Source organism: Ictalurus punctatus, chromosome 14 (assembly GCF_001660625.3).
Source record: "Ictalurus punctatus breed USDA103 chromosome 14, Coco_2.0, whole genome shotgun sequence".
Lineage (NCBI taxonomy): Eukaryota > Metazoa > Chordata > Actinopteri > Siluriformes > Ictaluridae > Ictalurus > Ictalurus punctatus.
Window position 1 is genome coordinate 24,202,991 of NC_030429.2, and position 27,845 is coordinate 24,230,835.

A 27,845-nucleotide genomic window follows, 5' to 3' on the forward strand; every position below is an offset into this window, starting at 1 on the left:
TTTTTTTTTTTTTTTTAAAAATCTATTTATAGTTAATTACATTTAGTGTTGTGGAACATCCGTGAAACACCTTAATTCCTGTTATCGCCAACGTTATAGACACTAGACAACAAAAACAAACAAGTGAACAACTGGGTATATGAGTTGTTTCTATAGAAACGATAGATCTGTGATGTGCAGCTGCACTACTCTCAGAGCTGCTGTTACAGAAAACTAATCAACACCTTCTGACCAATCAGAATCAAGAACTCAACAGCGATGTGGTATAAGATGATCAGCCATACTTTTGTGATAGGACAGAAGAGCCATATAAATGTCTGAGGAAAAAAAGAAAGAATAATGAATGGCTTTCCATAAAAAAAAAAAAGCCATTTTGATTATAAAATTGTAATATATGTTTGCTTTAGACAAAAATACATAAAATGGTTTCTTTGGTTTCTTATTCAGAAAAAGATTCAGCTAGAACCCCTTTATGAAGCTGAAATCAAAGAATCCTCAAGGAACTGAGGTGTATGAGGACAAAACGTATAAATAGTCTTAGTTTGAATTTAGTTTTAGATGCAGAAATGGAGACTGAGCTCATGGTAGCAGTACAGTGTCTCCCCCTGCTGGTGGTGCAGCTTTTATACAGTTATCATGCCCAGTATCTGGACATCAACACCAGATCTTCATACTTATCATGAATCCTTTATTACATAAAAGTCATGCACTGCTGGTTTATATTATAAAATGGTAGCAAAGAGCAGACAAAAAGTGAACTTTTAATTTATAAAATGCTTCCTTAAATCATGTAACTATCTGGGAAGAGAGGATGATACATTTTCCTATAAAATTCATTTAACACGAGTAATGCAGCTGGTAATCGCATGGATCAGTGAAACATGAATCAGTACAGGTCTGTTACACCACTTAAACACAGCTGCTGCTTAATATCCAGAATATAACAAAACAACAGAAGCAAAAAAAAAAAAAAAAAAAAAAGACAAAGGAAAAAAGAAAATAAATCATCAATGCCAAAGCACAAAAAATGGATGGAATTCATTGCTGTCAGGATGCAAGTACGAACACAATGTTTTATTAAGAGTGGCACACAAAACTTCCTGATTGGAAGGTCACGAGTTCAAATTGAGCAAGGCCCTTAACCCTCAACTGCTTCAAAGATAAAATGTAAGTCGTTCTGGATAGGAGTGTCTGCCAAATGCCAAAACAGAGACTCAATCCAAGGCAATGTCGTGATTCAGGTAAGAGTCAATTGATGAGCAAACAACATGAACTAGGCCAGGTAACAGTGAAGAAGAAGAAGAACTCAGAGAAGTTCTTCTCTTCGCATATCCCAGCGTGTTAGGAAGTTGTGGTTAGAGTGCAGGGTCAGTCATGATACAGCGCCCCCTGTAGCCGAGAGTGTTAAGGGCCTTGCTCAAGATCCCAACAGTGGGAGTTTGGTGATGCTGGGGCTTGAACCCCCGACCTTCCGATCAGTCACCCAGAGCCTTAATCTTAGTGAGAATCCCTGTATACAGTGAGTGTGTGATTGAGTCCAGGTGTGTGATCAGTAATCAGGTGAACGTGAACGTGAGAGAGTCTGTGGTGGATGGGTGTCGTAACCCTGTGTTGTGAACCACTGTCATCTGGGAATCGTAGTTGAACGCTGATTCCTGCGTTCACATGACAGCTGCCTTGGATAACTAAACGTTCTATATATACACAGAATATACAATTCTGTACGCTTTTAAAATGTTCAAACACGAGTGGAGGAACACGGAAAAAGTTCGAAGATAATGAGTTCGAATCCCAAAGGAGCAAAACTGGCTGTTCTGTCAGGGTGGGAGGGGCATATTCTCTCTCCCCTGTCAATCAAAGTGATACTAACCAATCAGGAGTGTCTGTGAGTTCACGTACGTATGAGAGTGCGGATTACGCTTTTTCTTCCGAGCGTGTCACGACACCCTGTGAGAAATGGGCGGGTCAGAAATGGCGGGTGACCAAATATATTCATCAAAAAAGCTGATTTTGGGTTGAGTTGCAAGTTTCAGTTATGTGATGTACAGGGGCGGAGCTAGCACTAGGCAATGGTAGGCAACCGACTTGGCCTCCAGAAGCCAAGGGCCCCCTTAAAATGCAAATTACATATGTTTTTAATTATTAATGCTAAATAAAGTATGGTGAAAATTTAAATATGGATGTTAAAACACTGAAACGAGGGCCCCATTTCTATATTTTGCCCAGGGCCCCCAAAATCACTAAATCAGCCCTTGGTGATGTAACATGTTTTATTGTACCTTTTGCTTTACTTTTAAAAAAAATTCAGTCTGAGATACAGAGAATGTCATTTTGGAGAACTGGTGGTCATTAGACTCACATGGATTCTGGACACCTAACATGGCTGACGTCTTGTCCTATGAATGACGAATGATGAGTTGTGACTCAGGTTGTGTGTGGTTTGGTGGCGTTGCGTTTCTTCTGCACGTTGACGTTGGTGGAGACGGAGCGTGAGCCCTGCAGGTTCTGGGCAGTGCAGGTGTAGGTTCCCTCGTCCACCTCCCTCACTTCATCCACCTGCAGGACCGACTGCAAGCGCTGCCGGCTGCGTCCGTCCAACTGCACCGTCTGCGCGGTCTCCTGCGTGTAGAGCGGCCGGCCGATCTGAAAACACACACACACACACACACACCAACACGACCGCACGTCTCATACACTGCTGCTGATGACGAGCAGCGCGTTTTCTGTGTGACTCAATGCTCTGTGGACTGACTTTTTGTCCAGGATACTCCCACGTGAAGTCCACCGCCACGTCCTGTTCTCCCACCACCGTGCACGAGAGCTGCAGGTTCACACCCACAGCCACTGAGGAAGCCGAGGCCTGGATCACGGGGACAGGAGGAGCAGCCGGGTCTGGACCAGACAGGGGAATAAACAGAGGTCACACAGCGTCATCTACAACTATAAAGGCAAACAGTTAAGTTAAAAAAAATTATAAATGTCTAAACAAACATGCAAACAAATATTTTTTTCATTTATGTTTATTAAGAAACAAATGCAGAAATAACAGAATACATAAGTTAATGTAAATAAATAAAACAAACAAACAATTAAATAAATAATTTTTTTAGATATATATTGAAAATGTAAATATTACCCATTGCATGTGGACGTGTAGGACGTGTAGGACGTGTTTTACGTGTTATACGTGTTGTACGTGTTATACGTGTTGGATGTATTATACGTGTTGTACATGTTATACGTGTTGAATGTATTATACATGTGGTATGTGTTGTATGTGTTATACGTGTTGGACATGTTGGACGTGTTATACGTGTTGGACGTGTTATACGTGTTGGATGTGTTATACGTGTTGGCTGTGTTGGACGTGTTATACGTGTTGGATGTGTTATGCGTGTTGGACGTGTTATACGTGTTGGCTGTGTTGGACGTGTTATACGTGTTGGACGTGTTATACGTGTTGGACGTGTTATACGTGTTGTAGGTGTTAGACCTGTTGTACGTATTAGACGTGTTAGATGTGTTGTATGTGTTGTATGTGTTATACGTGTTGGCTGTGTTGGACGTGTTATAAGTGTTGGACATGCTGGACATGTTATACGTGTTGGACGCGTTATACGTGTTTGAACGTGTTAGATGTGTTGTATGTGTTGGACTTGTTATATGTGTTGGATGTGTTGGACGTGTTATACGTGTTCTATGTGTTGGACGTGTTGGACGTGTTAGACGTGTTTGGGCGTATTAGATGTGTTGTACGTGTTGAACTTGTTATATGTGTTGGCTGTGTTGGACGTGTTATAGGTGTTGGACGTGTTGGACATGTTATACGTTTGGACATGTTGGACGTGATGGACGTGTTATACGTGTTATACGTGTTGGATGTGTTGGACGTGATGGACGTGTTATACGTGTTGGACGTGTTGGACGTGATGGACGTGTTATACGTGTTATACGTGTTGGACGTGTTGGACGTGATGGACGTGTTATACGTGTTATTTGTGTTGGACGTGTTGGACGTGTTATATGTGTTAGACGTGTTGGACGTGATGGACGTGTTATACGTGTTGGACGTGTTGGACGTGTTATACGTGTTATGTGTGTTGGATGTGTTGGACGTGATGGACGTGTTATACGTGTTATATGTGTTGGACGTGTTATACGTGTTATGTGTGTTGGATGTGTTGGACGTGATGGACGTGTTATACGTGTTATACGTGTTGGACGTGTTGGACGTGATGGACGTGATATATGTGTTGGACGTGATGGACGTGTTATACGTGTTATGTGTGTTGGACGTGTTGGACGTGATGGACATGTTATACGTGTTATACGTGTTGGACGTGTTGGACGTGTTATACGTGTTGGACGTGTTGGACGTGATGGACGTGTTATACGTGTTATACGTGTTGGATGTGATGGATGTGTTATACGTGTTATATGTGTTGGACGTGATGGACGTGTCATACGTGTTATATGTGTTTGGACGTGTTGGACGTGATGGACGTGTTATACGTGTTATATGTGTTGGACGTGTTGGACGTGTTATACGTGTTGGACGTGTTGGACGTGATGGACATGTTATACGTGTTATATGTGTTGGACGTGTTGGACGTGATGGACGTGTTATACGTGTTATACGTGTTGGAGGTGATGGACGTGTTATATGTGTTGGACGTGATGGACGTGTTATATGTGTTAGACGTGTTGGACGTGATGGACGTGTTATACGTGTTATATGTGTTGGACGTGTTGGACGTGATGGACGTGTTATACGTGTTGGACGTGTTGGATGTGATGGACGTGTTATACGTGTTATATGTGTTGGACGTGTTGGACGTGATGGACATGTTATACGTGATGGACGTGTTATATGTGTTGGACGTGTTGGACGTGATGGACGTGTTATATGTGTTGGACGTGATGGACGTGTTATACGTGTTATACGTGTTGGACGTGATGGACGTGTTATATGTGTTATACGTGTTGGACGTGATGGACGTGTTATATGTGTTAGACGTGTTGGACGTGATGGACGTGTTATACGTGTTATATGTGTTGGACGTGTTGGACGTGTTATACGTGTTGGACGTGTTGGACGTGATGGACATGTTATACGTGTTATATGTGTTATACGTGTTGGACGTGATGGACGTGTTATACGTGTTGGACGTGATGGACATGTTATACGTGTTATATGTGTTGGACGTGTTGGACGTGATGGACGTGTTATATGTGTTGGACGTGTTGGACGTGATGGACATGTTATACGTGTTATATGTGTTGGACGTGTTGGACGTGATGGACGTGTTATACGTGTTATACATGTTGGACGTGATGGACGTGTTATATGTGTTGGACGTGTTGGACGTGATGGACGTGTTATATGTGTTGGACGTGTTGGACATGATGGATGTGTTATACGTGTTATATGTGTTGGACGTGTTGGACGTGATGGACGTGTTATACGTGTTGGACGTGTTGGACGTGATGGACATGTTATACGTGTTATATGTGTTGGACGTGTTGGACGTGATGGACGTGTTATACGTGTTGGACGTGTTGGACGTGATGGACATGTTATACGTGTTATATGTGTTGGACGTGTTGGACGTGATGGACGTGTTATACGTGTTATACGTGTTGGACGTGATGGACGTGTTATATGTGTTGGACGTGTTGGACGTGATGGACGTGTTATATGTGTTAGACGTGTTGGACGTGATGGACGTGTTATATGTGTTGGACGTGTTGGACGTGATGGACATGTTATATGTGTTAGACGTGTTGGACGTGTTATATGTGTTATACGTGTTGGACGTGATGGACGTGTTATATGTGTTGGACGTGTTGGACGTGATGGACGTGTTATATGTGTTAGACGTGTTGGACGTGATGGACATGCACTCACAGTGGACGTAGATGAGCATGTACTTGATGGAGCTCTGCCTCAGGTTCCCCATGCTGGCCACGCAGTACAGAGAGCCGGCGTGATGTGCTTTGGGCCTGTGGATGGTGAAACCACGCGTCACGTCGTACGAGATCTCGGATCCGTCCACCTTCACCTCCATGGGTGGGAACTCACGGTGCAGGGAGACTTTGGCCTGCGGATTTGTGACCTGACACGGCAACACTGTAGGCCAGTTACTTCTGAGATGGATGACCTCATAATAATCCGCTGATGGCACGAAGAGCTCCTGAGGGTCTGACACAAGAGATACGAGGCGTTTTTATGATCTATATTCACGTACAAAACACTTTCACCAGACTTCTCTAAGAGCTCGCAGCTAAATGTACGACACTCCATAAAAAAAAAAAAACCCCAAGAAACGATGTTCCAAATTCAATTATGCTGAAGGACAGAGTGCTTTCAGTTTCCTTTCAAAAGAAAAACGTCCTTTTAAAGCTCCTTACTACACTTCAAATAGGCCTAACATAGACCGCTGTACAGGACATGATGTTATTCCTTACTGCACTATTTTACACAGCCAGATGCATTTAGAGTGTAATATTCACATTACCGGTGAAGAAGATGAAGACTCTGAGGGCTTTATCGTACTCTTTCCTGCATTCGGAGTCCTCGCAGTACAGCGGGTAGCAGGTGTACACTCCTGTATCAGCTCCTGACGAATTGGCTAAAACTAGTGCGCCGTATCGCTCGTGCTGCACCGTCCTGATCGACAAGAAGTTAATAATTATGGAAAATTAACATACATTTCACACGTGATCACGTGTTTTTCCACTTGATTATGTGAGTATATATATGTACAGTCTATGCCAGGGGTCTCGGGGCACAAGGCAGGGGACACCCTGGACGGGGTGCCAACCCACTGCAGGGCACAACTGCACACACATTCATTGGACAATTTGGAAATGCTAATCAGCCGACAAAGCATGTCTTCGGACAGGGGGAGGAAACCGGAGTACCCTGAGGAAACGCCCAAAGCACAGGGAGAGCTCCATGCCCACAGGGCGGAGGCGGGAATCAAACCCCCAACCCTAGTGCGAGGCAAATATGCTAACCACTAAGCCACCGTGCCCCCCAGTGTGTGATCATATACATGTCATAGATACCCAAATACCTGCCCTGCAATTGCTCAAGCGAGGTAACCATGTGAATCATGTAAATAAAATGTGATATACTGTATGTATATGTAAAACGAATCGTGAATACACAACTTGTGAAGTGTCTAAATATATTTCTTTAAATGTTAGACCAAAAAAAATTAAAAATCAAATGGTAAAAATCCAAACGAAGTCCATTTCTGTTCCTGGTGGTAAGACTAAAAAAGCTCGGGGGGGGGGGGGGGGGGGGGAGTGGGTGTGGTTACGGTTACGGGGGAGTCATCAAGTCATCGTACAGAAAGTAACCGGAGATCGGGTTATCAGACACGTTTACAAATGTATCCAAAGAGCTTGATAATCAGTCACGTACCTGAGTCGTCCTTCCTCGTCCTCCTGCAGGTAAGACGGGACGTCCCACTGCACACGACTGCCTTTACACCTCAGCTCCAGCGTGTCCCCTGCAGGGACCGACAGCGTTTTCCCCACCTTCTCAAACTTCCCCTTCCCCACTACTCGATTCAGGTACGGCGGAGCTGCTGTGGAACTCGGGGGCTTGGGTGGGGGCGTGGCTTTAATCTTGACTGACATGCTTTTGTTCTTCTTCTCAGCCTCTTTCTTCACCTTCACCTTCACCTTCTCTTTTAGCTTCTTATCTCCGGCTGGCTTCGGCTCCTTTTGACTCGTTACTGTGTTTATAGGACATCATTATTGTTTCATAAAGTCAATGTTTTAAAGCATTAACGGCTCATTCTTGGGGTTTTATACAGCAGACGCGCCAATTAAATAGATTTTTTTTAAAAACAAACAAACAGCAAAATCATCATGATGGTGAAGATTTATGTGGTGACGTTTATTTTGGTGTATATTTATGGAAGGAGTCTCCAGTGTCAGTGCTGTGTAACAGTCAGCTGTAAGGTTAAGATTTTAAGAGGAGTTTACACTTCCTGTTCTCAGTAACAAGACGAGCTGCGATTTCTTTTTCTTAATAAATTCAAGAGAGAAAGAAGAGACGCTGGTGAGGGAACGAGTGTTTACAGCTGCTACGATTGAAGAAATAACAGGAACTAACTGATGTCTATCTTTCTGTCTATCTGTCGATCTATCTATCTATCTGTCTATCTATCTATCTGTCTATCTCTCTATCTGTCTATCTATCTACCTGTCTATCTATCTATCTATCTATCTATCTATCTATCTATCTATCTATCTATCTATCTATCTATCATCTGTCTGTCTGTCTGTCTATCTATCTGTCTGTCTGTCGGTCTATCTATCTGTCTGTCTGTCGGTCTATCTATGTATTTATCTATCTATCTATCTGTCTGTCTATTTGTCTATCTATCTATCTATCTGTCTGTACGTCTGTCTATCTATCTGGCGATCTGTCTGTCTATCTATCTATCTGTCTATCTGTCTGTCTATCTATCTATCTGTCTGTCTGTCTATCTATCTGTCTATCTAACTATCTATCTATCTGTCTGTCTGTCTGTCTATCTATCTGTCTGTCTGTCTGTCTGTCCATTTATCTGTCTATCTGTCTATCTATCTATCTGTCTGTCTATCTAACTATCTATCTATCTGTCTGTCTGTCTATCTATCTGTCTGTCTGTCGGTCTATCTATGTATTTATCTATCTATCTGTCTGTCTGTCTATTTGTCTATCTATCTGTCTGTCTGTCTTTATGTCTGTCTATCTATCTGGCGATCTGTCTGTCTATCTATCTATCTATCTGTCTATCTGTCTGTCTATCTATCTATCTATCTGTCTGTCTATCTAACTATCTATCTATCTGTCTGTCTGTCTATCTATCTGTCTGTCTGTCTATCTGTCTGTCTGTCTGTCTATCTATCTATCTATCTGTCTATCTATCTATCTGTCTGTCTGCCTGTCTGTCTGTCTATCTATCTATCTATATCTGTCTGTCTGTGTTTTATATCAGGAGCCGAGGACGGGATTAGAGGCTCAGACTGCCTGTAGTTTTTTGACAGCAGAAAGTTTTCCGTACAGAGGAGTTTATATTCTAACGATAACACGACAAGCTGCTTTTTGTCTCATTAACATCATGAATAATCTAGCTAATTAAAGTACAACGTTTCTTTCAAATAATTCCAGGTTTAGCTGTAAGATTTGGATATTTGTATGTTGGCAGTGATCCTGCAGAGACACTCACCAAGCTGAAAGAGCAGCGTATAGAACAACAGGGAGCAAAACACCACCAAGACCAGCTTCATGATACACCGCTTTCACAAAATGTACACAAAATGGCCAGGAAAATAACGGCCAAAAGCACTTAAAAACAATTTCTGTCAGTGTTTCTCCATGCAAGGCAGCCCGAGAGTGACGAGAGACATTAGCGAGAAGGGAAGCTGCTCTACACACATTCCTGCTCTCAAAGACAGCATTTACACTCCAAATTCCTCACGCTTCACTCAACGGCCGCTTTCTGCTCTCGGCCTGCCGGGAGGAAGCACTCATGTTTATCCAGGACAGAAACACGCTGTGAAAATGCTCAACAGTCTATTCAGGGGGACATGATTAGTGCTTTTCATCTGTTCTGCTTGACACACTGGTCTGGTTAAAGTGGGTGTGTGTCTGTTCTTTTAACTGACAAGAAAGTCATTTTAAAAAATAAATAAATAAATGTTGACGTGTAAATTGGCAATCTATACAATATGTAATGGATACAACACGACAGAACGTGCTGTTGTAGGAAAATAATCAGCAACGGTGTGGCGAAGTAATGATAAGGGTAGGTAGTACTGATAGGGTTAGGTAGTACTGATTAGTACTGACATACCATGCACAATCTGGGACTATAATGAATTTCAGGGTCGTAACAGTAACTCCGCTTCATCACACCACCCCGTCACGTGTGTGTGTCATATTTGATCAAATTTATCCAAGTGTTTCTAAGTGTTTATAAAGTGTTTACTGTGTGCTCGATAAAAATCGGTCCTGCCTCGGCTGTAGGATTAGGATTAGTCTGCATGTGGCACAGAAAATCCCCCCCCACCCTCCCTGCCAAAATAAAGCCTATTTAAGGTGAACAGGGTGAATGGGTTTGTAGCGCTGATGACGTGTGCGGGATATAGATCTGCTACAGCACGAGCTGAACTTCTCGGCGGGGGTCTCACTGCGAATCTCTACGTTCTTACGAACGTTCTTCTTTTGAAGGTTTCAAGCATTAAAGTGGGTTTAGTAAGAACCCTGTTGGGCTTTGTTTCATCGTTTTCCCAAAGCATGTCAGTGATTATTCGCTTCGATCCGAACTCGTCCCGAAGTCGAGTTTAATTTCAACTGTTTACGGACCCACTCGGTCTGGATTCCTAAAGAACTCGGATAAAGATAAAGGAACGGATTTATAACCTCTTTACGACAGAGCACTTACGTAAAGCTTGGGATTTGTTATTTGTTTGTTTATTTATTTATTTATTTATTTTGGGGGGGGTGAATATTTGTAATAAATCAGCCCATAAAAAATCAGTTATCAGAGCACTGTGTGTCGACAGCTCTGTTCAAAATATGTGACCCTTTTTATTAAAGCACATACACACAAACGTCAAATTGTTCCGCCATCATGTCGTACATTCACGCGTGTTAAAGAAAATTGCTATTGCTCGTATTATTATTATTTCACTAATTAGATGATCGTTAAACGTATTATTTGGCTATCAGCCGCCGGTCTTATGAGCGTTATCCTTTGGTCATGTCTTTCTCTGGCATTTCCTCTGTAGTTTCCATGTTGCTCAGGTTTCCCAGCAGCCTCTGCTTCTGGACGCTGTTCCTCACGCCGTACCCGAAGTAGATCAGGAGTCCTGTAGAGGGTAAAACCGGGGGACATTTTAACGTAATTAACGGCTTAATGTATTAAGAGAGCAATATTAAAAGACCAAATTCAGTGTACACCTTAGTGATGATGCATACCATATACAGGCAAGCAGACGAACCCAGAATATCAACAAAGTTCTACGTTTTCCCGTAGAAACCCGTTAAGTGGTAGACCAGATTTACTACACACACGATTGATACATGGTAGGCCTTGTTAATAAGGTGTACACTGAATTTGGGCTTTTATTATCACTGTCTCAATACGTTAAGCCGCGCTAAGTGCTTCCTTTATAGCGGTTAATTATGGGGGAGAGAACGCTTGGCGTAAAAATATTGTCTTTAGGCTTGGATTACGGTGCCGTTGGCTTAGCAGTAGCTAGTGTTTATGGCAAGAGAGATGTGAGTGAAAAATGGTCTTCCTTAATCGTTGTTTGAGTACATTAAGCCTCGTTAAGCGTTTTGGAATGTCCCTAAAATCACACACACACACACACACACACACACACACACTTCAAGATCTGTAGTGTTTCCTCTCAGGGAAAATATTAGCCTACAATTTTAACACTAGAAGTACAGAGTAACCCCTAACTCCTAACCCCTAACCCCTAACCCCTAACATCACTCACTCCAGCACTTACTCACCCACAGCCATCCAGACGGCGTAGCGGATCCAGGTGGCGCCTCCGAGCTGAATCATCAGGTAAATGTTGATGAATGAACTCACCACAGGAAGTAAAGGCAGAAAAGGCACCTGTAGAGAACGGTGTAGAAAATTCACAGTATACTCTTCAAACAACAACAACAACAACAACAACAAAATAACCCTATATCTTCTACTATGGTTGTCCCTTAAAGCATCTACTGTATGGAAAGCTCTAAAACTGAGGCCCAAATAGTGATGAGTCATTGGCGTGTATAAGGGTAAGAATAAAGGCTGGCAACGTCTACGGTTTGGCTGTGACATTTATGATTTTTGACTTTTTGACACAGCTTTTTCAGCTAAAGCAGCGTGTAGACCAAATAAAATAAATAAAATCACCTGACAGAGCATCCAACTCACCGAAGGGGAAAGGACACCGGATGTGAATTTGCTCCTAATAGCGGTTATTTTGACTTCCTGTCTACTACCTTGCCTAGATGACTTCTGAATTCATGATTCATGAGCCTTGGTTTTACGAGCCAATAGAAACCAAGAAGGCAGGTTGGTAAAAAAAAAAAAAAAAATGGAGGAGCTGCTAATTATTAAGTAGTGTTACATCGGACTATATTCTCCCTTTTTTATATTAATGAGGTTGAGGTGTTAGGGTTAGGTTTAAATTGTAAGGATTGTGTGTGTGTGTGTGTGTGTGTGTGTGTGTGTGTGTGTGTGTTTTCACCATGAAGGCTGCTTTAGTGGGATTCTGAGGCTGCCTCCAGATCAGCAGCGTGCAGAGCAGCATAAAGAAGAGGATCACAGACACACACACCAGACTCCAGACCTCCAGCAGCAGCAGTGATGTGATGGCTTTGGACAGCAGGACGGTCAGGACCACCACCAAGACGACTGCAGAGGACCAGACCGAGAGTGACACGACAAACATCATAACAAATCTACACCATTAAACACATCATCTCAACTCTTACATTACACTCCACTGTGTTTTTCTTTTTATTATTATTATTATTATTATTATTATTATTATTATTATTATCACATGTGCGTGATTTGTGTTGGGTAAAAGCTGTATGATAATTAATTGCCCAGATTCATTGAACAAAAGAATAGAATTTTTTTTTTTTTAAAAAAAGAAAAGAATTTCACCGTGCATATGTGATAAATAAAGACTCGTTATAATTATGACTCCGCTTCCTTGTAGACTCCGCCTACATTTTAGAGGCGGAATTGTATCTGAAAGCTATAAAGTTGAAATCTGAATGTAAATTGTCGCATGATACAGACTTGCATTACTTGCTAGCTACATTACATTAGCTTCAGAGCTCAAAAACTAGCCTCAGAAGCAAAATTCAGAAACCGGACGTGTAAACAAACGTGTACAATTGTGTGTAAGATAGAAATTTTGCTATACAATTACAGTAAGCACCCCAGAGTCCACATGCTGTCCCATCAGACCCACACGTTAATCACGCGTATATGAGTCACGTTGTCATTTAATGAACACTGAAGTATTTAAGTTCTGTCTTTGCTAGCACTCGTTGTCTAGCTTTTATCGCCTTCACTTTGTGTTTCGTGTTAGTTTATGAATATATTTGTTCATGTTCTAGAGTTTTTTTTGTTGTCTACGTGTTTCACCTATTTAAGGATGTCCATGTCCTGACAATTACATGTTCTCTCTGTGCCCGAAATAGTTTCCTCTGCGTTCTCTGGTTTCCTCACACCTCCAAAAAGCATTCTCGTATGTGAATTCAGCACTCTTAATTGGCCCTAGAGCATATAAATGTGTATTTGTGTGTGCATAGTGGCCTGAGATGTAGGACTGGCATCCCATCCATGATGTCCAGAACAGTATTCCCTGCTCTCACACCCAGCGTTCCCGGGATAGACTCCAAATCCACTGTGACCCTGACCAGGATAAAACGGTTAGGATGAATGAATGAATGAATAACAGTAAGTCGTGAGACTTTAAATGCCAATCCAAGGACATTGTAATCCATCTGAAAGTCCGATGAGGTCAGCTGAAGTGTCTAATACTGTTACGTGTGGAAATGCGAGCGTGTTTAATGGTTCGTGGTGCGTACTGATAAACACGGTGCAGACGATGACGGTGTTCGACGTTTCCTTGGTCGGGTACGACGGGGGATTTAAAAACCCCCACTTTGACCGTGGAGTGAAGCTTATTTCATTCTCCAGAGATGGACTCTCACGGTACCTAAAGAGAAAGGAACTGGCTGAGTAAAAAGACAAAACACACATTAAGACCTGAATAAAATCACTGCTGAGTCACGAGTCATTGAGCTGGAACACTAACCTCAGTATGAGAATGCAAATGGCCACGAGGGTGTAGGCGAACAGCGTCCCGATCGACATCATATCAACCAGCGCCTTCAAGTCGAATAACAGCGCCATTATAGCTGAGAATAAAGCAGAGCACACGGTTCGGGGTTTTTTTTTCTCTCTACTTTTAGGCCTTTTTGTGTCCATTGCTGTTCATTCATTGGCTGGTGAGAAGGTCACAACAATCACATGTTTTTTTTTTTCACATTTCAGAGTGGGAAAAGTCACACACACACACACATACGGTAAATTCTAAGTTCATACTGTAAATACGATCAATTCTACAGACTCTTCCCCGGTTATCACACACTTCCTGTTCACCGGCTATAAAGCACATTCATAAAGCGTCATCCGAAATCGCGTACTGTGACGGTACCTGGTTGTTGATGCAGTACGTACTGATCAGTATAAGTGTGTAGCACGAATACAATCCAGACCTACTACATCCGTCATGTTGGCATTGTCATGTGACCTACGACGTCATGATAACTGCGAAAACTTTAAGAGCCCGGCAGATTTTAAACGCTGTGGCAACTGTTTTTTTTTTTTTTTCTTGTTTAAACCTTCAACATGTTAAAAATGTACTCAGGTGTTGTTAAACAATAATGCGGCCGTCCGCCATTTTGGATTCTGATAGTTCTTCCACGCCAGCTGCATTATGGGATAGCGCGGTGTGTCTCAAGAGGTTCCATACTGCAGAATCTCAGAGGAAGCAGGAAGTCATCTGGGTATTTCTCGCCTACTGGTTTATGAATACTGAGAATTCGGACGTACTACTACTTTGGCGTACTGCTTTTCGCCTACTGTGTGGTAGCGTAGAAGGGATACTCGGATGCGGCTATGTTTTATGTTCACGTACATGGTGGAGCGGCCCATGATCCCTCTACTGTAGGCATAACAGGAAGAGATGTCCCCAAATATTACTTGTCTGGGTGCCAATATTTTTGTAAACCAGGAAAAATGTGTTTGAATCAAACTATGTTGCGTTCCGATGTGTTTAAGCTCAAAATATCACTCATTGCGTGCTCAAGAAAGGCACCAAAAATGTCTTTTTCAGAGTCTCTTTCCTCACCTGCCACAGAGCCGGAGGTGAGGGTGGCCATGGCGGGACTTTGCCTCGAGCTGACTTTACGCAGCACTTTAAAGAGGAGGCCGTCTCTAGCCATGGCGAAGATCACTCGAGGCATCGGGAACATGGACCCCAGCAGGCTGTGCACACACAGGCTGTGTTATAATTCCAATAAATACATCGACCCGATTCACTTTCACTTGTTTATCAGTGTTTCCCAGACCTTTAAATCGCTATCCAATGAAACAGCACGAATCTGTCTGATTCAGGAGCCATTTCCCATAATTCTGTTTACCTAGTAGAGAGCGCACAGAGGGATCCCACAGCGACGACGTACTTGGCGGCGGCCCAGCCCACGTAGGTGAAGGCGACTGGCAGAGGGCTGTGGATGTTCAGCAGGTAGTACGGCATCATCAGCGTGAGAGCGGCTGAAACGCCGAAATAAGCCAGGAAACAGATCAGCAGCGCAAAGACGATCCCCAGCGGGATGGACTTCTGGGGGTTCTTCACTTCCTCACCTACGATAACACGTTCACAAGGCTCAAAATATTTCCCCCAACCGAAACAACCCTAGAAAACAACACTAACAATCGCCATCCAGTTAAGGGTGTATTCCCACCTCATTCCCAGAATTCCTGGGATAGGCTCGGGAAAGTCTTCAGGACAGACGAGTTTATCATTTATAAAAAGTAATATTACAAAAAATGACATGCTGGTGAGTGATAACAGGAAATAAGTTGCACCATGGACGTTCCACGGCATTAAACTGTAACTATGAATGGATAAAAAGTACGATTTGTCATTCTTCTGGGTGGCAATGGTGTCATAACACTCCAGAGTTTATTTCCTTATGCACTAAAGGGTTTTGGTTCTTACTTATATCCTTGAGCAAATATACTTTAAGTTGATTTTATGTGACAGTTTAGTTTTTGTCTATTTATTGTTCAGTGGTATTTATACAGTAAAACAATTAATTACCCACTGCTGGAGTTAATGACTCTCCTGCATCCCGTATATATGTGGTGGTCTGGGAACACACACTGTCTGTCACTATCGGCAACCGAAATTATTCAAATTAATAAGTGAAAAGGCCGAATAAATCTGACCGAACGATGACGTTTGACGACGCGCACCTAAATAGCCTAGCAACCAGAATGAGACGCGCGAATGTCACGACCTCGATGAGGGGGCGCGCGCACGCACGAGCTACGCGCTCTTCGGATGTTTACTGTGGACACGTGCGTTTGTTTTGTTTCTGTTCCGGAGCATTCTGTCACGTCGCGAGACGTAAGGGAGTAGAGTACGGAAGCAGGTAAAGACGTATTTATTTAACGGCAGGCAGACAAATCCTATGTCTACTCTAATACTCGGCGAGGTGTACAGGGACGCGAGCGGTGTATATCCCCAATATCATCAGCCGTACAGAACCCGACAGAACCATTTTCTGCACTCTTGTCAGTGCACGTCTTTGTTGTAGGCTACAGAGCGTTCCATTCTTTCAGCAGTCAGTTACAGGCCCAACGTCGGCTATTCGAGGGGCTCAAGGATGACCACATCACAATATTTTTATTTTACTCATTTATTTATTTAAAGTTATATCGTGCCTTGTCGGTAGCCGATGCCTGCTGGAATGAAAAAAAAAGTTCAATATTTTGAAATTGTAGTTTTTGTAATTGATTTTTTTCTTTGAAAAGCAAGAGAAAATAGTACAAAGCACGTTTTGACTATTTAATTTATGCAATGGTGAAAAAAAGGGCTAAAGTAAATGGGAAAAACGTGAAAAGACGTGTTCGGTATTCGGCCTTCGGCTTTCGGCCAAGTTTTTCTTTATATTCGGTTTCGGCTTCGGCCAAGAATTTTCATTTCGGTACATCCCTAATTATCGTGCTGCTCCACTCACCAGGACGTGGGTGTGGGAGCATTAAAATGTCTAACGTCTCCATTTCTAATGCACTCACTTTACGTGCGTTTAGCAAATCTTTAAATATTCTTTCTTTCTTTCTTTCTTTCTTTCTTTCTCTCAACTGTTAAGCTTTTGCAAACTTTCTTTCTTTCTTTCTTTCTTTCTTTTTTTGTTTAAAAACATTTATCTTCCTTGTTTTCTTCTTTCTTTCTTTCCTTTTTGGGGTTTTGAGAGAACTGATTAACAACACACAGGTTAACCTCGCTTTCTTTCTTTCTTTCTTTCTTTCTTTCTTTCTTTCTTTCTTTCAACTGTTAAGCTTTTGCTTAACTTGCTTTATTTATTTGTTTGTTTGTTTGTTTGTTTGTTTGTTTGTTTAAAAACATTTTTCTTCCTCATTTCTTCCTTTCTTCCTTCCTTTCTTTCTTTCAACTGTTAAGCTTTTGTTTAACTTGCTTTATTTATTTATTTATTTATTTGTTTGTTTGTTTGTTTGTTTGTTTGTTTAAAAACATTTTTCTTCCTCATTTCTTCCTTTCTTCCTTCCTTTCTTTCTTTCAACTGTTAAGCTTTTGTTTAACTTGCTTTATTTATTTATTTATTTGTTTGTTTGTTTGTTTGTTTGTTTAAAAACATTTTTCTTCCTCATTTCTTCCTTTCTTCCTTCCTTTCTTTCTTTCAACTGTTAAGCTTTTGTTTAACTTGCTTTATTTATTTATTTATTTATTTATTTGTTTGTTTGTTTGTTTGTTTGTTTGTTTGTTTGTTTGTTGGTTGGTTGGTTTGTTTAAAAACATTTTTCTTCCTCATTTCTTCCTTTCTTCCTTCCTTTCTTTCTTTCAACTGTTAAGCTTTTGTTTAACTTGCTTTATTTATTTATTTATTTATTTATTTATTTATTTGTTTGTTTGTTTGTTTGTTTGTTTGTTTGTTTGTTTGTTTGTTGGTTGGTTGGTTTGTTTAAAAACATTTTTCTTCCTCATTTCTTTCTTTCTTTCTTTCTTTCTTTCTTTCTTTCTTTCTTTCTTTCTTTGTGCTTATATGTCCACTTTAATTATAATTAATACAGCGCTGTACTGGTTGAATCCTAAGTAAGAAGACGAGATATTCAGCCAAACGAAGAAAATGCTGAATACGTACTGAGTTAATCAGCCATTATATTTCACATGAGATCAGCTGAGTAAACAGTGGCGACGAGGCTCGTGTCTAAAATGTCACAAACGACCTCATGTCTAAACTTCATTTAGTAGAAAATGTAGAAAAAGTGTTTTCTCAGAGCACATCACACACGGTATATCTAATACACATCTCAATTACCCGTAGTCGCAATGCAGTCAAAGCCTACGAACGCGTAGAAACAAGTCGCAGCTCCGGCCAGCGTGCCCTCAAAGCCGTATGGGAAAAAGCCGCCGCGCCCGAACTCGGAGGTCACGTTCAGCGTGGATGTCAGGTTTCTGTAAATACAGCGCTGCAGATGTTGTGTATGGTGATTTCTGTATGTCTGTATATCTGTCTTTAGAGCTGTTCAGGAGTTCAGGCTTACTCAAGTTCTGCTGTGATGTTCCGTAAGGTTTCCTCACTGATGTACCAGTTCTCCAGTTTCCCCTTGATGAAGCCAGTGATGATGATGAACACCAACACCAGTATGTTAACGCTCGTGAAGACCTTGTTGACCGTCGTTGATTCTTTCACACCAAACGCAAGAAGACCTGCAACCCAGAAGAACAGATACAGTATCAGCGCCTGGGTTTAGAGACTCAGTGTAACAGGATGATAAGAATGACGCGAAGGAGCTTTCAATACCAGCCAGAAGCATAATAAGGCCAGCTGCAAAGAAGTCTGGGTACGGAGCCAGGCCTGGAAGACCCATGGCTGCGTGTTTGCTGAAGTAATTCGCCATCACGTTTCCAATCATATCATCAAAAGTACCACTCCAGGCTCGGGCCACGCTGGAGGCACCTACGTCAGGAAGAAGAGGCCTCAGGTTACTCAGAGGAACCTGTTGCTTTTACCAAGTTTCTCCCTCCTTGAGTCTAGGAAATGACATCACATGTTATACAGAAGGTAGATTTAACCAGAAACCCAACTGTTGGTCTTTTGAGGTAAATAATTAACTCTCGGTAGATCATATTAAATAAATATAAACCTGAGCTCCGAGGCACAGTGAAAAGTTGAATATACTGAATACACAAGTGCAGCTTTACTGTAGATTCTAAAGCCACCTTAAAAAAAAAAACACACACACAGGGTGATAGTTTTAAAAATTAATGTATAATATTATTTATTATTTATTAATACAAAATGAAAAAATTATTAGTAAAAGTTTTTTTTTACGCTTTTTTTTTTTACGCTTTTTACTTTTTTTTATTACCTTTAAAAAAAAAAACAACAAAAAAAAAACAAAGAAAAACAAACCCTTGTTAAATCCAGCAGACAAAGACAAAACAAAGAATTTACAAAAAGAAATTGAGTGTAAAACATGGGGATCAATATTATGGTTGTCGAAGATGGGGATAAATTGAAAGTTGAGTATTTAATTGTGATTTTTTTTAAAATAAAAAAAGCTTTAACAAATATATATATATATATGCACATATATATGTTGAAAATGTTAACACAACACTAAAATTGTAACAATAAACATTAAAACTTGAGGATGAACTTAAATTTAGGTTGCCTCTTTGTTTATTATGGCAAAAAAAAGTAAAAAAATATAAAAAGCATACTTAAAATATAAAGTTTTTTCCCCCCTATTTAACTTTATTTCTCTATGTTTTGTGCTTTTATGTCTAATGTTAATTATAATGCAGCTCTTTTCTGTCGAACTACCACACTGTGTCTTCTTTAACCATTTAAAACATTTAAAAAATTTCCCACCTATGATGTAGGAGAGCAGCAGGTTCCACCCCGTGATGAAAGCCCACACCTCGCCCACAGTCACGTAGCTGTAGAGGTAGGCCGATCCCGTCTTGGGTACGCGGGAGCCGAATTCAGCGTAGCAGAGTCCGGCGAAGATGGAGGCCAGAGCGGCAATGAGGAAGGAGATGATGATGCTGGGGCCAGACAGAGATCTGGCCACCTCACCAGAGAGCACGTAGACGCCGGCGCCCAGCGTGCTCCCCACGCCGAGAGCCACCAGGTCTACCGTGCCGAGACACCGCCGGAACGTCGACTCTTCGCCTTCGGGTTCTAGAGGCTTCCTGCGGGACAGGCCACGCAGGAACGAACCGACCTTGTGCCAGGACATGATCCTTTTCTACAGAGGACGTCAGTGATGTGTGTGAACTCGTGCACTGTCACATGAACACTTGTAGCATTGCCCTGTATCTGTTGAATTAACACATACAGTGTCTATTCATGTCCAACTGGACACCGTTAATTCAACACTCTAGGTGTTAATTCAATTCACCACTGGGGATGTGTGATCCAGCGGTATCTGAGATAATGCCTCAGACCAAGTTATATAATAGGGCAACAAAGTAGTAAAGAAAAAAGAACAGATTTTATTAATCCAGAGGGGTTAAATGATTACAGGATGCAACCAGCCAACGTCTAATTAATGTCGGTTATGTAAACAAAAACATTTTGCACCTTCAAATGGCAAAATTCCAGATTGGAGTCCATTTCAATTCCAGGTTGTAAAACTACAAAATGCCAAAATGAGTGCAGAACACTCCAAAAACCCAACACAATCACACTCTCAGTAAACAACAGAAAAATATGCAGTGCTGAACCTCCAGTCCAAACAAGTGCAAGTTAATAATAATAATAATAACAATAATAATAATAATAATAATAATAATAATAATAATAAACTTTATTTTTATATAGCCCTATTTCTATAAAGCAGTTTCTCAAGACACTTTACACAATAAGAAAATATCAAGAAAAAAAAAAAACGCAGATAAAAACACAAAACCTACAAAAAAACCCCCCAAAAACCAGATGTGAATACAAAATGGTTTAAACCATTAAGAAAAAGCTAACCTGGAAAAATTAGTTTTTAGGTTAGATTTACAAATGCTCAAATTCTGTGCATTTCTAATTTACTTAGATTTACTTTTTTAAAGTTACTTGATTTGTATAAACAATGAATATATATATATATATATACATATATATATATATATATATATATATATATATATATATATATATATAGACACTTCTCAGTGTCTCTCACTGTCTAACATCTCAGTGTCTAATATCTCACTGTGTAACGTCACAGTGTCTAACATCTCAGTGTATAACGTCTCAGTGTCTAATATCTCACTGTGTAACGTCTCAGTGTCTAATATCTCACTGTGTAACGTCTCAGTGTCTAATATCTCACTGTGTAACGTCTCAGTGTCTAATATCTCACTGCGTAACGTCTCAGTGTCTAACATCTCAGTGTATAACGTCTCAGTGTCTAATATCTCACTGCGTAACATCACAGTGTCTAATATCTCACTGTGTAACGTCTCAGTGTCTAATATCTCACTGTGTAACGTCTCAGTGTCTAACATCTCAGTGTATAACGTCTCAGTGTCTAATATCTCACTGCGTAACATCACAGTGTCTAATATCTCACTGTGTAACGTCTCAGTGTCTAATATCTCACTGTGTAACGTCTCAGTGTCTAACATCTCACTGTGTAACGTCTCAGTGTCTAATATCTCACTGTGTAACGTCTCAGTGTCTAATATCTCACTGTGTAACGTCTCAGTGTCTAATATCTCACTGTGTAACGTCTCAGTGTCTAATATCTCACTGTGTAACGTCTCAGTGTCTAATATCTCACTGTGTAACGTCTCAGTGTCTAACATCTCAGTGTATAACGTCTCAGTGTGTGTGTGTGTATATATATACATCTATATATATATAATCATATTATTATCTGATTATTATATTATCTTTTCCTCTAAACACCTTCATATTCATGTTTATGCATCAAAAAAAAAAAAAAAAGAATGGAAGAAAGACGTGGTCTTTGACGAAAATGATGCTTACCTGTATATAATTCTCTTCTCAGGCTGGAGTGACTAAGAGAAAGAAAAATATATGTTGTGTCATTATAAACCGTGGGTCATTGTATAAATCCCGCCTATACAGCAAACCGTTTTATCAGCTGTGTGATATGAGATTGCTGATGGCAGGAGTCACACGGGGACGGAGTCTAAAATGAGTCTGGAAAGTCGCATTAAATATTGTGCTCAATGTCATATTGTGATCTAAGCAGGGAACTGAATAAATATCAGACTCACGCTGTGGCCCGGCGCTCATGGTCTCAGTGAAAGCCGGGGTCATGCCTTATAGGGAGTAAAACGAGTGTGTTATTAGTTCACATGGTGTTATTGTAGTGAGATTAAAGAAAGGAACTGCTGTTAAATACTGCTACCAACATTACTGATATGAATATCTGTCCCATATGAAGGGGCGCGTTTTCTAATCCCGCAGATAAGTTTAAAAAAGTAAATATGTTTCCTCACTTAACTGATACGAAGTGTTTGTTCACCATGTACACTGTTCCAGGAATGTCCTCTTAGTGCTGCGGATGTACTACTACGCTGCTTTTTCCACCAGGACGTGAGAGTGAGCATTAAACTGTAAAACGTCTCAGTGTCTAACGTCTCAATGTATAACGTCTCAGTGTCTAACGTCTCAATGTATAACGTCTCAGTGTCTAACGTCTCAGTGTAAAACGTCTCAGTGTCTAATATCTCACTGTCTGATGTCTCAGTGTCTAACGCCTCACTGTCTAATGTCTCAGTGTCGAACGTCTCATTGCCTAACGTCTCAGTGTCTAATATTTCAGTGTCTAACGTCTCACTGTCTAACGTCTCAGTGTCTAACGTCTCAGTGTATGACGTCTCAGTGTCTAACGTTTCACTGTCTAACTTCTCAGTGTATAACGTCTCAGTGTCTAATGTGTCAATGTATAACTTCTCAGTGTCTAATATCTCACTGTCTAACATCTCAGTGTCTAACGTTTCACTGTCTAACGTCTCACTGTCTAACGTCTCAGTGTCGAACGTCTCAGTGTCTAATATTTCATCGTATAACGTCTCACTGTCTAACATCTCAGTGTCTAACGTCTCAGTCTGTAACTTCTCACTGTCTAACGTCTCAGTGTCTAACGTCTCGGCGTATAACGTCTCACTGTCTAACGTCTCAGTGTATAACGTCTCAGTGTCTAATATCTCACTGTCTAACGTCTCAGTGTCTAACGTCTCAGTGTCTCTCACTGTCTAACGTCTCACTGTGTAACTTCTCAGTGTCTAACGTCTCAATGTATAACGTCTCATTGTATAACGTCTCACTGTCTAACGTCTCAGTGTAAAACGTCTCACTGTGTAATATCTCACTGTCTAACATCTCACTGTGTAATGTCTCAGTGTCTAATGTCTCAGTGTCGAACGCCTCAATGCCTAACGTCTCAGTGTCTAATATCTCACTGTCTGACATCTCAGTGTCTAACGTTTCACTGTCTAACGTCTCAGTGTCTAATATTTCAGTGTCTAACGTCTCAGTGTCTAACGTCTCAGTGTCGAACGTCTCAATGCCTAACTTCTCAGTGTCTAACGTCTCAGTGTCTAACGTCTCAGTGTCTAACTTCTCAGTGTGTAACGTCTCACTGTCTAACGTCTCAGTGTCTAACGTCTCAGTGTCTAATATCTCAGTGTCTAATATCTCACTGTCTAACAGCTTAGTAACTAACGTCTCACTGTCTGACGTCTCAGTGTCTAATATTTCAGTGTCTAACGTCTCATTGTCTAACGTCTCAGTGTCTAACGACTCAGCGTATAACATCTCACTGTCTAGCGTCTCAGTGTATAACGTCTCACTGTCTAACGTCTCAGTGTCTAATATCTTACTGTCTAATGTCTCACTGTCTAATGTCTCAGTGTATAATGTCTCAGTGTCTAACGTCTCAGTGTATAACGTCTCACTGTCTAACGTCTCAGTGTCTAATATCTCACTGTCTAACGTCTCACTGTCTAACGTCTCAGTGTATAACGTCTCAGTGTCTAATATCTCACTGTCTAACGTCTCACTGTCTAACGTCTCAGTGTCTAACGTCTCAGTGTATAACGTCTCACTGTCTAACGTCTCAGTGTAAAACGTCTCACTGTCTAACGTCTCAGTGTCTAATATCTCACTGTCTAACGTCTCACTGTCTAACGTCTCAGTGTATAACGTCTCAGTGTCTAATATCTCACTGTCTAACGTCTCACTGTCTAACGTCTCAGTGTCTAACGTCTCAGTGTATAACGTCTCACTGTCTAACGTCTCAGTGTAAAACGTCTCAGTGTCTAATATCTCAGTGTATAACGTCTCACTGTCTAACGTCTCAGTGTATAACGTCTCAGTGTATAACGTCTCGCTGTCTAACGTCTCAGTGTAAAACGTCTCAGTGTCTAATATCTCAGTGTATAACTTCTCACTGTCTAACGTCTCAGTGTATAACGTCTCACTGTCTAACGTCTCAGTGTCTAACGTCTCAGTGTATAACGTCTCACTGTCTAATATCTCACTGTCTAACGTCTCAGTGTCTAACGTCTCAGTGTAAAAGGTCTCAGTGTCTTATGTCTCAGTGTATAACGTCTCACTGTCTAAAGTCTCGGTGTATAATGTCTCATTGTCTAATATCTCACTGTCTAACGTCTCGGTGTCTAATATCTCACTGTCTAACGTCTCGGTGTATAACGTCTCAGTGTCTAACGTCTCAGTGTTGAACGTCTCAATGTCTAACATCTCAGTGTCTAACCTCTCTGTGTCTAATGTCTCAGTGTCTAACGTCTCAGTGTCTAACATCTCTGTGTCTAACGTCTTTGGTTTTCACCAATTAGCACTCGTTGCGAAAACACACAGGCTTACCCCTTCTTTGGTATGCTCGATTCTTTCTTCTTTCTTTCTTATTTTCCTTCCTTCCTTCCTTCCTTCTTTGCTTCTTTCTTTCTTTCTCTTATTGATTTCACATTTAAGCTCACATTTAGGTTAATGAGCCAAACAAACAACTTGCACATACTTAAGTACATAACTATTATACTTCAAGTATGTAAAGAATATTAAAAGTACATTTTTCTAGAAATACACATATAATACACACTCCTGCGATGTTCACTAAGCTTCAGAAGTGTCCACGCAGCTCTTCGCTATGAGAGCGTTTCTCAATATGGCGCTGTGCGGTTAGCAGCTGATGCTAAGGGTATCTTAGATCTGTAAAAATGTGGTGGCTAAATCCCGAACCTTGTTAGCCTTTAGCTAGCTTCTTCTCTCTCTCTCTCTCTCCTTGTTATTTTAATCAAACACAATAACAGTTTTGAACATTCACTCAGAGGCCTCATTGAAATTGATCTCTTTTTTAAACGGTAGTTTTTGAGAGAACACAGGATAACCCCTCTACATATACAGTCCCCTCCGAAACTATTGGAACGGCAAGGCCAATTCACTTCTTTGTGCTATACACGAAAGACATTTTGGGTTTGAGATCAAACGATGGATATGAGACAAGAGTTTCCTGGTGTTTACATCTAGACGTGTTAAACAACAGAAAACATAGAACCTATTGTATCAGACCACCCGATTACTAGGCGAACAAAAGTATCGGAACAGAAAAGTCTTAAAGTACATGAGAGTAAATAACACTTAATATTTGGTTGCATATCTCTTGGGGTGCAATAACTGCATCAAGCCTATGACTCAGTGACATCACCAAACTGTTGGTTTCTTCTTTTGTGATGCTTTTCCAGGGTTTTACCGCAGCCTTTTTCCGGATGTTGTTTGTTTTCGGAGGTCTCTCCCTTCAGTCTCCTCTTCAGGAGGTGAAACGCTGCTCAACTGAGTTAAGATCTGGTGATTTGACTTAACCAGTCTAAACCCTTCCACTTTTTCCTCCTGATGAAGTTGTTGGGTTGGCAGTAGGTTTTCGATCGTTGTCTTGCTGCATGATAAAGTTCCTCCTGATTAATTTGGATGCATTTCTCTGTAAATCGGCAGGCAAAATGTTCCTGTAAACTTCTCAATTCATTCTGCTGCTACTACCGTCATGCCCAATGCTCGTGCAGTGCCTCAGATAGATTTTCCCTCTTTTCTCAGCTTCAAAACGGCTTGCTTTTCTCCCATACACAGCTCTCCGATCCTCATCTTGGCTTATCCTTTTTAACAACAAACACAGTCTTTACTGAAGGCTAAAACCAAGAGTAGACGTTCAAAGCTATTTATAGTTTAAACAATCAATCGAACAGGACACACCTGGGTAACAAGAAACACCTGTTGGTCACATGTCCTAATGTTTTTGCTCGCCTACAGATTGGGTGGTCTGATACATAATGCTGTTTCACACCTCTATAAATCAATGAAATTTTAAATTCTAAACTCTTTTGATCTCAAACCCAAACCTATTCAGTCTACAGAAAAAAAACAAATGAATTGGCCTCGCCGTTCCAATAGTTTTCCAATAGGGGGCGTTATATGTTAAGTATTAATTGGTAATGCTGATAATATTATGTAGATGTCTGTTTAAGAAATCCGATTAAATGTTTCTTTAATAGACTGCTTGGACTGTAGAGCTCTTCATAGTAAACAATAGCGCACATTGTCTGTGAGCAGCTAGGACTCGAGTCTCTTGCTATAGGACACAGTGGACAGCTCCATATCTTGGCTGCTGTCCTTTGAACAATGTAGCGAGCGAAACAAAGCTGCTTTCAGTAGTTTGTCAGCAGCAGCCCTGCGCACTCGCTCGCTGGGACGGAGCTTTCTCCAGTGTCCCATTAAGACACTCCTAATCTGATGTGGAATCTGCTCCGGCATGCTCACGCACCAGAGTTTGTCTTGAGACCCACAAAGGCTCCACAACACTGACCACACGTTTTACAATCCAGTCCTGATATGCAAAACCATGTCTACACAATTAACAAACATGAGGCATGGAGTATTTATTTATTTAATTTTTTTGCATGCTCTTCTACAGCGGGCCTTAACATGTGATTATGTGATAATACGTGAACACGTGGAAAAACAAGTGAAAGTGCATTTCAGAACGTTATACCCTGATATTGCACATGAATAATTTAAATGTGCATAAAAAAAGCAACACATGAAAATAAATGCATCATGTATATAAATCAAATGGATAAATTAAATGTGTAAGAAATCACAAGAGGAAAAAAATAATCATTTGTGAATTTTTTTTTTTAATTGAATGATTTTATAATATAATATAATGTTGAATATATTTAATACAATGTGAAAAGGTGAATTTCTTGGTAAAAAAAAAAAAATTATATGTATTTAAACATTATGTAAAAAATAAATAATTTTTTTTTTAAAGAAAGAAAGAAAATCGCATGCGGAAATAAATTAATTGCTTTTTCACACGTGAGCATAAACTAATCATTTAGTTAAAAAATGTCATCAAAATAAACAAATTGATTGTAAAGACATCGCATGCAAAAAAATTTTAAGAATTGTAAAAAAAAAAAAAAAAGCATGAAAAAAAAACGAATAATTGTTTTTAAAAAGATGTCATTTGCAAAAAAAAAAAATTACATGTGAAAATAAATCACATTTGTGAATAAACGAATTACATTTCAAAAAGATCAGGTGAAAACAAACGCACACAAAAACAAAACAAAAGCAAAAGCACACGTGACAAATAAAAAAAGTTTTATGCAGTGCACGTGAAAATGTGTGCAAATGAACATATGACGCGTGTAAAACCCACGTGAACATTTTACAGGTTTGCAGTTTATTAAAGAATTATGATCATGATGCAGATACACATGATTAATGATTTATTCTGATTTATAATAATGATGATATAATGATTAAATAATCTACTGTGCCATGAAAGTGGATTTTATTATCATGTAAATGTTTACAAAAAGCTGTTATATGAAGTAAACAGGTTTCTTTACCTTCTTTGTTGAAAATCTGATGCTCCGAGGATCAGTTCTGTTTACTCTCCTCAAGCAAAATGATTTTTTTTCCTTCTTTTGCACATTAT

The 27,845-nt window shown here is 40.5% G+C and overlaps 2 protein-coding genes across 3 annotated transcripts; both read right to left on the minus strand.

Moving 5' to 3' along the window:
* Positions 1 to 9: 9 nt before the first annotated feature.
* LOC108275396 (platelet-derived growth factor receptor-like protein) lies at positions 10 to 10,477 on the minus strand. 2 transcript variants are annotated; one of them, XR_001814687.3, is made up of 7 exons: positions 9,234 to 10,477; positions 7,433 to 7,748; positions 6,519 to 6,670; positions 5,909 to 6,202; positions 2,753 to 2,892; positions 2,360 to 2,643; positions 10 to 317 (listed from the first exon to the last, which is right to left on the minus strand). XR_001814687.3 is itself a non-coding variant. In XM_017486178.3 (6 exons), exons 1-6 carry the CDS (start codon positions 9,292 to 9,294, stop codon positions 2,425 to 2,427), a joined length of 1,182 nt encoding a protein of 393 aa, XP_017341667.1. In that variant the 5' UTR covers positions 9,295 to 10,477; the 3' UTR covers positions 363 to 2,424. The 2 variants fall into 2 exon arrangements, 1 of the variants encoding a protein (XP_017341667.1); XM_017486178.3 differs by lacking the exon at positions 10 to 317 and having other exon boundaries at positions 363 to 2,643.
* A 96-nt stretch (positions 10,478 to 10,573) lies between these two features.
* LOC108275395 (cationic amino acid transporter 2) lies at positions 10,574 to 27,817 on the minus strand. Its single transcript, XM_017486177.3, has 14 exons — positions 27,757 to 27,817; positions 22,102 to 22,146; positions 21,848 to 21,879; positions 19,733 to 20,111; positions 18,659 to 18,814; positions 18,399 to 18,564; positions 18,173 to 18,309; positions 15,248 to 15,470; positions 14,956 to 15,092; positions 13,858 to 13,960; positions 13,628 to 13,758; positions 12,268 to 12,434; positions 11,534 to 11,642; positions 10,574 to 10,878 (listed from the first exon to the last, which is right to left on the minus strand). The coding sequence occupies exons 4-14, from the start codon at positions 20,100 to 20,102 to the stop codon at positions 10,757 to 10,759; spliced, it is 1,821 nt and encodes a 606-aa protein (XP_017341666.1). The 5' UTR covers positions 20,103 to 20,111; positions 21,848 to 21,879; positions 22,102 to 22,146; positions 27,757 to 27,817; the 3' UTR covers positions 10,574 to 10,756.
* Positions 27,818 to 27,845: the final 28 nt, after the last annotated feature.